Genomic DNA, 12,272 nt, shown 5'->3' with positions numbered 1-12,272 from the left:
GAGGGGGGGAAGGACAACGCAACACAAAGTCTCAAACACAGCCAAAATTTATTAGAAAAAAAAAAAAAAAAAAAAAGGAAAAAGGGAGAGGAGGAATTTTTCCTTCCCGAACGCACAAGAGAGGGAGGCAATGTCCTCCCTCCCTCTCTTGTGCGTTCGGAAAAAAGAAGTTCCTCAATATTTGCTTCCTTTTGGTTTTCGGAGCACCTGTATTCTATAAAACCACGATATTCTGTCCAATAAATTTCAACTTTGTTTGAGACTGTGTGGTGTTGTCCCTTTCCCCCACTCCAGTCTCGGGTTTTGTCGAAAATGCAAATCTCCAACACAGCTAGGTGACTGGTCGCTCAGCAGTCACCCAGCTGTGTTTGGAGATTTGTGTTTAATAATTCTGTCCGGGAATTATTTTTGTCATTCTTGTCCAGCTCGTCGCTTGCAGCCTTGCATTATCATAACCTCAAAATGCAGGCCGTTACCCTTGTTGGTGAGACTAGTGGAAGAAAATCTGTTTGCTCTACTGACGTATAACTCCTGGTTAGCTCAGTTGGTAGAGCGCTCCGTTGGTAATGAAGATCCCTGGTTCGATAACAGGACCAGGCAGATTTTTTTCGGTCATGCACCAGTCACCTAGCTAGGCACATCAGTTTTTAGCATGAAGGGCTTTGATACAAAGTGGAGGAAGGGAACGAGAAAACTCTGGTCGACATTTTTGGACAATGGACCATTTTAGAAAGTCGCCGGTTCAGGAGGTTCTGGTATGAAAATATGTGAACAATGTGCGGATTAGGACGGCGAGAGAAAGAGCGTCCTAGAGCTAACTTGGGGGCAAAAAGATAAGCCACGATAGGGACCATATCTTGCACGTGATAGACACAAAAGAGACTTTGGAGGAGCCAACGCCTCCTGCATACTCTATGCCTGCCAGAAGCCGTCGTGTTAACCAATTCCTCATCTTCTTCTAACGCCCTTGTGCACCGCGAGACGGCGCTGACTACGTAGGGATGTTCTAAAAAGCCGATTGAAAAGAGGGCCCATCTCCAACCATGGGGAGCGTTTGCAATTAAAGTGGCAGACGCCTCCCGTGGAGATTGGTCGCAAGTATGCATGTGCTGCGCCTTGTGTGGTGGGGAGGAAAGGCGGAGACGTTTGCAGACAATCAACCTATAAACCACGTGACCCCGAACGAGCAGTTAGAAACTTCTGTAATACAGGATCTTTAGAGCATGAGCAGACGAAACATTGTGCACAAAGCCTTGGTGTTAGCCTCCCGAGAGCCTGTATTACAGAGAGTTTCAAATTGCTCGATCATGGTCACGTGGTTTATGGGCCGCATTTGCCATACAAGCTGCGAGGTGATGAAGGCGTTGATCGTCTGCAAGCGCCTCCACCTCTCCTCCTGCTTTCCTTCTCCCCATGCGACAGCACAGCGCATGCGCACTTGCGACCGATTGCCGCAGGAGGAGTCCGCCATCAAATAGCGAACGCTCTCCATGGTTTGAGATGGACCGTCTCTTCGATCTAGGCTCTCTATTCTGCCCCAACGAAGGTGGTGCCCTCACACTGAAACAACGGCGGCGGCACGCAACACCTTGGACGGCGGCCCTCATTGTGCTTTCCTCCGTCCGACATGCACAGAGTATACGGGGGCATTGAGAGAGCCCAATCTGCATCTTGCTTTCGTGGTCGAAGGAGCCAAATTAGTTTCAAAACACGCCTCTACGAGGCTCCACCAGCCCTGGATGGAGTGATCTAAAATCTGCAGTATTCATGCAAAAATCCAATAACAGTATCAAATTTTCAGTTAGCTCTGTAATGCGACAATACTGGACCCGATTTTAAGCTTTTTACCTCGCCTCCGCCCTTCAGTCCTGGAACAGAAACATGTCGTGGTAGAGATCACTCGCGTCCACACTGTATCGACCCGAGAATAAAATACAAACTAAACCTTAAAACAGCAGCCGATCCGAGCCTCTTGGCGAAATGTTGGCTGCTGGTCCGAGGTTTGCATAAAGCACACTCAAGTACTTGCATCCAGCCTCGCTGTAGAGTAAAAAAGAAAGTGCAGAGGACGAGAAGAGGAAAACAAGACAAGTGCTTGTCCTCGTTTTTCGCAATATATTTTTATTCTAGTGTTCAACAACCAGCCCATCAGATGATTTTGATGCCTTTTCATCCATTCCATGTCGATATGCGTGCTTGAGGTTTGTTCTAAAGAGCTCTCCTTGTACACCGAAAAAATTGAACAAAATTACTGGGTATAAAACTATCTTTATTATTAGCTAATCACAAAAACAGGTTTTCATGGTACCGGATATTTCCCAAACTATAGTCTGATTAGAAATTGTCCTCAATAAATATTAACGAGATGTCTCATCGAGCCTAAAATAGGCACTTTCCTAGCTGTCTGACTGTATAGCTAGTAAATAGGTCACTCTGTGTAGTATTGCGTAGCTCCGAGCCCAAAAGCAGGCAGGCCGGTGTACCGGAAACACCAGAGCCAGAAGTATGACTGATCGCGGTAGAAGCGTGGAGGACACTTTGCAGCTGTATGACCCGAATGAATGGCACTATTCCCAGGAGCTGTTAGCTCGAGCTTGATGCTTAAAATCATTGTTGCCAGTTATCGGAAGCTTTATCCGAAGTTGTGGGAAATGCTTTTCCGGCCTCCAGAAATGTTGGAACAGTCTGCGACAGAGCAAAACAATATCGCCCAAACTTGCCAACACAATATTTACCTCCATACTGCTCACAGATTAGTAGAGAAGCAGCCCCAGAGAAAAAGAAGAGAGTACTATAAACAAATCACAGCTGAGGAACGACAACCTGTACACATACAACTACTCTTTGTCTCCAAAAACTTCACCCCACACATCACAGAAATAAAATGTCCAAAAGTTTCAACCTCACCTTAAGGCATATTCGACTGGTAAAGGCTCGAGCAATCGTGACGAAAAAACTGTCTGTCACATAAATATAACTTGTAATAGTTTTTACCTTCCTCAAAAAACCATCTCAAAGGGCTTGCAACTATGCTGCAAAAAGAAAGTTTGGAGATCACAGAGTCTTTGAACAGTGTAAATATAGGCTATACTATACATTGTTTGCATTGGTTCAACGATATATGTTGGCACCTCGCAAAATATCTACCGATATCTAATAATAAAACTGAAAAATGCAAATGTGGCAGATGATGACGATAAAGAAATGTAAAACGCAAAACCACCTAGAAAGACATGACTCTTTCAGCTGACTGTTGCTTTCCTGCACTAGTACATTTAACCAAGATGGATCAACCAAGAGATATCCATTCAAAATTGTGCGAGGCACAGGCACCGATGAGAAAATTGCAGTTGAGTGCGCTAAAGACTCAGCAAGCAAAAGAAAGATAACAGTAATCACAGTATGGGTGTCTCCTGCTCACTAATCACTATGGCAAAAAAATAAGATTAATTAAGAACAACTACCCAATTCTGTGCGTTTCAAGCTGTCGCTAATACTGCTGAGGATTTTTCAATAGACCATATGTAAATGCACAGTGCCACCTAGTGGAGCGCCAAAAAACAAGCTCCATCTTACCAGTTGGCTTTGGCGCTGGCGAATGCCAGGGTGCGGAAACGCACCTCCGAAGAATTTTTCGCTCGCACAAGCACTTGCGCAAAGAAAGCGCTTTCGAAAACCAGGCACCCGTGCCTTTGCCGGCACTCAAAGCTGAATTTCAAACTTAAGTGTACATCTGCCATGTTGGTTGCGGCGAGAAACCAGCGACCAGCAGGGTGACAAGCACGTACATGCACAAGAAGAGCGTAAAACAATACTAACCCTTAGCTCGCAGGGTGAGGATCGATGACGGTGAGCAGTAGGCCTCGATTGTTACCGACAACACTACGAAATAGACCATTTCCTATATTACCCAAGCATTATGGAGAATGCAGGAATTGGTGTTCCATGCACCACACGCGCACGCCTTCCTTGTATAAAAGATTCCAAGTAAATAACCAAAATAAAGCGTTGACGAACGCGCGAGCAAGATGCCATTAGTTTTAGGTATTTGCTTTAGAAAAGTTGCTGCTGCTGACGCCAGCATGTGCGGCGCGTGGAACACCAATCCCTGCATTCTCCTTGATGCTTGGATAATGTAGCAATAGGTCTACACACATTTGCAAGTCCGGCTTCAGGGCGCTGCCATCTTGCTCCCTGAAGTGCGCTTGAACGCGTCCTAATCCGATTACGAAGCCTTGCTAAGGCATCATAATCGGATTATGGCTGCGCCCAAGCGCACCCCACTCAGCAAGATGGCAGCGCCCTCAGACCGCACTTGCAAACGTGTATTGACAAACAGCAGAGGAGTCTTGACGCAACAAAGATGGCAGCGCACAGAGTGTTGCCAGACATCTGAACAATTTCACATATGGTCTATTGACAACTTTCTCAACAAACAAATGAATGTGTGGCTCACAACTACCGTAAAATGCAGATCAAGCGCCCACTCAAAATTTGGAAATATAATCGCAAGAAAGTGGGGGATGGGCGGATGCTCAGTATTTTATGGTAAAACAATTTCAATCGATTAATGCACATTTTACCGTAGAAAGCAGACAAGCAGATTGATAGATGTCTATTGACCGTCATTTAAAATACAAACTCGTAAGACTCTCAATTAGAAGTAACAAAATATATCTACTATATAGCAGGCGAGTAAAAGCAACAACAAACTATACTCCAACAATGCATGTAAAAAAAACAATGAGATGCGGTTCACGGCTGCTCGTCATGTTTGGGCGCTGGGACTCGCAGTCCCCAAAGGACCTTCGAGTGCTGCACTAGCAAAGCAAGCATTGACTACGTCTTGCCCATTCTGCAGTCCCCGTGAACCAGTAACCACTACGTCGACGGACAGAAGCTCCACCCTCCGCTAGTGCCATTCATCTGCAAAAAGAGGAAGAACACCAGCGTTACAAACTAGTGCTCAGTCCAAAGTATCCTCGTGGTAGTAGTGTGAGACAACAGAGACAGTCTCATGCTGTTACAATGTAGCAGCCATGCAAAAGCGAAGCACCAAAAGCTACACTATACATTGTTTCAGCTTAGGTCTAGACGCGGCCGACACTATTTTGTTTATGATTGGTTCGGCGATGATACAACACGCAGAAAAACATGTCGAACACCATGATGGTGTGCTTTTGATGCTGTCTGACTGGTCGCATTTGATCGTGTCTGATCAGTGTCCGACAGGCTGTGTCTGGACTTAGAGTGAAACGAAGTATCCTCCTAAACCCACGTGTACAACGTGTTGTCCATCTACACTTTGGCCCCTCAAGGTGACGCATTAAATTTGAGATATGAAAGACAAGATGTTCACAAAAGTGTACGCTCATTGCTTTCTTGTCGGTGTGTGGCAGGGCTGAAATGCAAGTGTAGAGTGTGCCGAAATCTGTACAATGACCACGAACAAAACTTGTTTCAATGCTTAGCATTTACAGGGCCAGCTCTAGCGCTTTTGCGTCTGCGATGTGACTTCAACAAAGCATGCCGTCGCCGATCGCTCGCTCCGTGAGCATCGACAACTGTTCTTGGAGCAGGGACTTTCCTCAGTGCATGCTCGACGGCAAGATAATGGACTAGAGATACTACGAAGGTTCTTTCTTGCGAGCTTTGTGTGCCCCCAAAGCGGTGAGAAGCGACAACGGTGGGTGGGGCGAAAAGAGACAAGCGAGGGACGCGGCGGCAAAACGAGAGTGCGGGGCCCAGCGGCGACGGGAAGCTAACTGCCATTGCAAGGCGGCTGACCGGCAGTTGAAGCGCCAGTTTGCGGACGATCCGTTCAGCGCGGTGTGTTTCGGGAGGACGTCAGCAAAGCGGTTCGAAATGCTAATGGAAAGTTGCATCGATTATGTTACAGCAGTACAGTTAGACAGCAGGAGAAGTAATTGAATGCTCTCCCATCACATAAGAAAGGCTGTCACTATAGGCTACTTGAATTTTGGCAAAATATGTTAGTACTATCAGCACTGATACTGGTATTGAAATTCGACACTGCCAAAGTAAAAAGCTATAACCTTGTCCCCTAACATTATGATACCATTCAGCAGAGCCACAAATGTTAGACCCTGATGGCATGCACCATGCTGAATGCTCTAGTATTTTAAACACTCCATCTCTTGAACCACTGCCTGGTTACAACTAAGGTTCCCTGTTCTCAAACAAATCTGAAAAAAAAAGCAGAAAAAGACAGACTGACAGGGAGTATTTCCTTGATTCAGGTGTATCTAAACAAAACACTCCATGTTTTTAAATTCTTTCTCTTCTGGAGGTTGAAACTATGAACCCCATGCCAAGAGGTTCTCAAATTCGAAAGTACAAGGGCTAGGTCACACCTATCATGTGGAAAGCTTGAAATGATACAAGCACACTAGTGTGACTAATTCATGTACCCAATCAGTGCTGTACCTTTATATTATAGTTTCCTGCTGAAAGTGCCTTTTTCTTTGAATGTTAAGAAAATGTTGTCTTGCATGTACTGTAATATCCAGAGATAGCCCACCTAAAATCGAAAGCAAATCGGGTAAAAAAAAAGGAGTAGGCTAACTTTCGGTATGTGATAAAAAAAGTTGACAAAAATGCTAGTGATTTTAGATTTTGTGACCGGGGAAACTTCTGATTGCAGGGAGGGGTGATGAACGAAAGTTGTTCGCTTACTGTAATATATATAGCCAAATAGTAGATAGCAATCTTGTGTCGTTTTTAAACTTTCACGTACCAGCCCGTGTCGTTAGAAACTCAAGTGTGTCCAAACGAGATCGTCCCCTTTGGCTCGAATGCAAATTTGTTTAAATGAATTTCTGACTCTTGTAGACATACTTTTAAATTTTGCTGCGTTCAAGTGACTACTTGATATGCATATTTTTGGTTTCTGATTTGTGAGATGTTTTAATTTCGAGAGCATATGTCGTTCGAAATTGTGTACTGTTTCATGTGTTTTTTTTTTTTTCCCCTTTTTTAACTTTTTATGTGCCACCACACCGTAACCAAGAGGTTGTTCTGGCGCATGATACAAATAAAGGACAATTATTATTATTATTATTATCTCCCGCCGTGGCTAAGTAAAACCATTTCCACCGAGGTCACCATTGGCCAGGGCCCTGAAATTACTAAAAGTGTGCTATCTTTCAATGTTTTTGAAGAAAAAAAAAAAATTGCAAATCAGGCCAAAATAAGGGGTGTGCTATCTTTCGGGGGTGGGATATCTCCGGGGATATTACAGTAAGCATTCCGAACTTACATGCTCAAACTTAAAAAAAATGTAATATTTCAGGCTATTGCAAATGAAAACTCTGTTTCACCAACGTTGACACCTGCAATGCTAGCCTTTCTCTATTTTGTTCTGGGCACAAGTTTGCCCCATTAAACGTTTAGTTTCCTCATTATTATTCTTTTTGCCCCATTAAACGTTTAGTTTCCTCATTTATTCGCCGCCTCATCCTTTGTCATTCGTGACAATATTCAACCCTTAGAAAACCAGCATCCCAAAAACTGTGACAAAAAGGAACATGCAGAGCAGGACAGGTATCAACTTTAATTCATTCAGCACCATTTTTAAAAAGAAATGTAGAACTAGTATGCATTGATAAAACACGTATGCTTCTGCTCCTTTATAATTGCACCCTGCTTATTCACCCAAATGTGCTCCAAGGGTATGCATGGCAGGGAAAGCACAGGGGCAAGCATGACATTAAATAAAGGCTGCTGCCTCGTGCAACCACAACTACAGGCAGGACAGACCCATGCGACACTAACATGCAAGGCGTTATTCAGGCAAAAAACCACAAAACGAAGTACACCCAGACAGACTATCAAGATAGCCACTCTAGAAGTGGGGGTTAAGGCAAGCAGACAAACACAGACTTCCAAACAAAGAAGTAAGCCTAAGTTTGGAAGACCAAAAGGTCCAGTAGATACTAACCATAACTTGGAACTAACTGGTACGCTGTCCCCTGCCAAAAAAATATGATAAAGAATGAAGCCGGCCCGTTTCACTGGGCAGTTATGAACTGGAAGCACTGTGTTTGGGCAGCAAATTTCTCGTACCTCGCAAAACAATAGAGTGTTCAGACAAGCAGAGATTCCTACACCAAATAGCCATGCTGCATCTGACAATACTAAGAGCAACAGCATTTTCGGAAAGTCTGCCGAGCCTCAGACAGGCACATGCGCTGAGCATCAGATGGCTTATTCGCAGTGTTGGGAAGTGCTTCAAGCACACTGTACTTAAAGTACTACTTCAAGTAGGGTTAGAAAGCTTGTACTTTACTTGAAGTATATTCTCTGAGTGTGCACTTGTACTTTACCCAAAGTAATTTTTCTGATACTTTCTAAGGAAAGTACAACTCCCAACTTCAAAGCACATTCCCCAAATTTGGTCTTGGTACATTTGTATCACAAATTGATGCTTTGTCCCCTCTGAACAAATACTGGGAGGGATATTCTACTGGGGTGGCCTGAGCAGCGGCGCCAGCGCCGCTGCTCAAGCCGGAAACGGGCGCCTAAGAGATGCGCTCTAAAATAAAAGTTTTGCGCATTATTCATGCCCTGTGCGAAGTACATACTAGTTCTTGCAATATTTGGTTGTGGAAAAAGTAGCAGTGATTTTGGCGCATGAGACGTATATGTCTTGATAAATAACAAGAAGCTAAGCTAAGGTATCTTAATTCAATGCATGAAGGGGGAAATTAGTAGCCTTCCACAGGAGCCTGACTTTTTTTTACTTTGGTTCTTGAGGTGAATATGAGTATAGTCGTTGTGTTGAAAAGTACTTGCACTTTACTTTGAAAGTACGCTGTATTTATAGTATACTTTGCTTTACATACATTGCACCTGGTGTACTTAGTAGTTTACTTGAAGTACATAACCTCTCATTTACTACATACTTTACTTCAAGCACATTTTAGATGTACTTCACCTTCACCGTGTAAGCCCCTGCTTAGAGCGGGACACACTACTAAAACGACCTGCACTTGCACCAAGCTCTCACGAAACAGTCGTGAGAATGGACTTTGTGTGCCAATGAAAGTGGTGGATTCATCAGAAGTCACTGCCGGCAGTTCACCAGTTGGTCGCACGAGCGTGACTGGAGCGGCCAGTGAGGAAATCTAGCGCAAGCAATTCCTTAAAAACAGCTTCATGCATGCACTATGATGCTGGATTGGTTTACTTGCCTCATTGTTAAGGCAACATAAACAAGCTACAACATAATGTATGCCCCTGAACTAAGTAATAACTAAGATTATACTCTGGAACTTGGAGGCTCTTGCACATTTTGAAGCGTGTATTACAATATGCAAGGTTCAACTATGACACTAGACAAAATCCCTTTTTCTGGGGTATAAACGGGGAAGCTGATTGTGCATGGGGCATTTGATCTTGCATTTATTGCCTTCCCTGCTTAGAGCACTTGAGATGTGACAACCTCACACTTGAAATGCTAAGATCAGACTAGGCACCTTGGAGGCACAGATTCGCTTACCACTTACTCGATCTGCTAGTGAATAGGTGGGAGAAGCAGCAAACAGTAACGTGTTAGCCATTTAGCTTACGAGGCAGCTGAACTGCAGTTAAGGCAGAACAAGCTGTTTGCGAGAGGAAGAATTGCCAGGCAGAAACAACATTCTCCCTCTGTTGCCTTCTGGCCTGACTGCGTCCTAGTGCACACAGTTTTCGGAGCTGTTTATGATGGAAGCATCTGACATCCCTTGTTGTCACGGATCTGAGCGTTTATAACACTTTCAAAGAGGCACTGTAGCAGCAAAATAAACTTGGGTTACATATCACACAAGCAAAAACTGCTTAGCAAAAGTGTCATGCAATTGCTTGCCATCTCTTTCTGTCACTGCCACTCTTTGGCATGCATTGAAGATTTCTAGCACTTGTGACACGGAACTGAAAACATTCAGTTGATCATACTCACTGCCATGCAATATATGCAGCAAACTGTCACCAGGAAAACTGCAGTCTTGAAGAATAAAGGTACAGTATATTTTTAGCGGACATCTTTGCTATTTTCCCCTCCATGGCTCTCTCACAGTTGGAACCCCCTAGTTTCTTGCACTGAAGCATATCTTCACATGAGCATGCAATATCAAGTTTTGACCAGGAGCAGAAAATATTTAAGTTTCCAAAACTCCGAGCTTACCCTGTGCCACTGACACATCTGGGCTCGACTGGCTCAGAAAGAGTGAGTGGTCGTTACGTTCCCGGAAGTGGTGGCCAATCATCTGCCAAGCACAACCAGACAGATTACGGCAATCACAAAGAAAATGCCCTTCGGGTAATAGAGAGTTATGATGTATTCGCACAACCAATTTTTATCTCTGTAGAAAATCAAGCACGTCATACAGCTGTGAGGAGGAAACACCGCGAGAAGGCAGAAGCAGCTTAGGAAATCCGAGCGAGGCCGGGGAAAAAATAAAGAAAGAGACTAACCACAGTCCTATGCACCTGACAGTAAACCTTTCACTAAATGAGAGGGACCATGAGCCCGGGGCTCTCTGCAGGCTCGAGGGATTAGCGAACATCTGTGACGCGGTGCACATGACCTCAAAACTCTATAGTGTTTAATTCCCTCCTCTATGAAAAATTTTGTTGTGCGAATACACCACTTGAGGCAGATCACTGGCAGTCAACATGAGCTTTTTGAGATTGGTGGTGTGGCCTTGAGGTTCGCTCGGAAATGAAAACCTATAAAAGAACTTATCTTGCAGCATGTAACCTTTAAATTTCTCTAGCCTCGGTTGAAAGTAATATCAGGAACCGTTCAGTGAAATATAAAATGCCGCTCGGGAAAACAATTCTGGCCACACCACTGTACACAATTAAAAGTTCTCACTGGAATCGTTAAAAATCACAAATTTTACTCCTATGTATGTGCTACAAACCAACTGGCATATATACACAAATAGTCACTTCAAACAAGAGGTGACAGATTGGCTTACAGGAATCCTCAAGAGAGATGTCCAGCCAAAAACCACTAGGAGGCAGCCCACCTAAAAAGAGAACAAGCAAAATGGGGACATTTAGCTAAAACGTGCAAGCTGAACTTAGTTTGAGCCAGCTTTCCAAAATCACTATGAAAAAAATGACGAAACACCATGCTGGGCCCACCAGACACTCCCATTTGAGCAGCACTTTGGGAGCATTTCATAGTCAAAGATTCCCTCTCTCGAACAGAGCACAGAAGAGTCACTAGACAGGTTTCCAGGACACCATCTCAGATTTATATTCCAAAACCAAAATAGTGGCATGTTGCCTTCAGCACTGCCTGGACACATCCCATGTGTATCGACACAGTCAGCAGTAGTGACTAAACTTCGAACTTTAAAACAAATTATGGAGTGCCAATGGCACACAGCCAGGGTGGAGAGTAATAATCAAGTTGATTTAAATTAGGATTTCAGTCACGATTTATATCATATCTAAATCGGGTCGGTTTTGGTGTGATGATTCAGATCAAACCTTTTCCACAGAAATAATTCAAAAATATAATTTAATTTGCCGTTTTTTCTATTACAAGATAGACAAGCTGCAGTTCGCGAACCGCATGTGGCTCTTCGCATGTTAAAGTGCGGCTCGCAGCTCCCTCCCCTATCCTTGCCTCCCTGCCGTCACATGAGCACTTCCCCCCCTAAAAAAATGGAACGCGTTTCAAATCGAAAGACAGGTTGCGGTTTGGTAGTCTTGTGCTACTGCTACCTTACGTACAGTGGGACTGCTTTTGACTCGGATAGATTGAAAGTAGTTAGAGTTTCGTTTATTGCTCTGAACAAAAGTTTGCACCCCCCACGGCTCTTGGAACTTTTGTGCTTTTGTTTGCGGCTCTTAGGCCGGGTCGGCCTGGCCACCCCTGGTCTATCATTTGATGCTTTCTATGTACATTTGTTTTGTATTTAAATCGAGGAATCATCAAGCAAGAAAGATGTACATCAGGCTGAACATGAGCAAGTTGGAACGTCGAGCTTTCTTTCTACCAACGAATGCGAAAGAAAGAAATTAACACTAGAAAAGTAATTCCCTATTGCTGGAAAATCAGAATGCAAAAGAAAAAGCGCATAAAGCTTTTTCACCAACTAAAATATATCAAGCTTTTTTTGTTTTACTATGGCGAGATTTACTCACTAAGAAGTTCTTAATTAAATTGCAACTTAAATTTACAGTAATCCTTTCTTCCGCAATGTTTTCAGTGATCGGACAAATTGATGAATTAATATGCCATGTTTAAAAAT

At 43.7% G+C, this 12,272-nt stretch overlaps 1 protein-coding gene across 1 annotated transcript in view; it reads right to left on the bottom strand.

The window, feature by feature from the left end:
• Window positions 1–2,248: 2,248 nt before the first annotated feature.
• Window positions 2,249–12,272, bottom strand: part of LOC8024837 (protein Malvolio) — a 53,850-nt gene continuing 43,826 nt past the window's right edge. The window contains exons 15-18 of the mRNA XM_029992960.4: window positions 10,986–11,036; window positions 10,187–10,268; window positions 7,961–7,991; window positions 2,249–4,926 (exon numbers count right to left, since the gene is read on the bottom strand). Coding sequence (XP_029848820.2) covers window position 4,926; window positions 7,961–7,991; window positions 10,187–10,268; window positions 10,986–11,036 — 165 coding nt within the window. The 3' untranslated portion in view covers window positions 2,249–4,925. The remainder of the gene's footprint in view (window positions 4,927–7,960; window positions 7,992–10,186; window positions 10,269–10,985; window positions 11,037–12,272) is intronic.

The sequence above is a fragment of the Ixodes scapularis genome, unplaced genomic scaffold (genome assembly GCF_016920785.2).
Source record: "Ixodes scapularis isolate PalLabHiFi unplaced genomic scaffold, ASM1692078v2 PGA_scaffold44__24_contigs__length_19508400, whole genome shotgun sequence".
Classification (NCBI taxonomy): domain Eukaryota; kingdom Metazoa; phylum Arthropoda; class Arachnida; order Ixodida; family Ixodidae; genus Ixodes; species Ixodes scapularis.
This window is presented reverse-complemented; position numbering and strand designations above follow the sequence as displayed.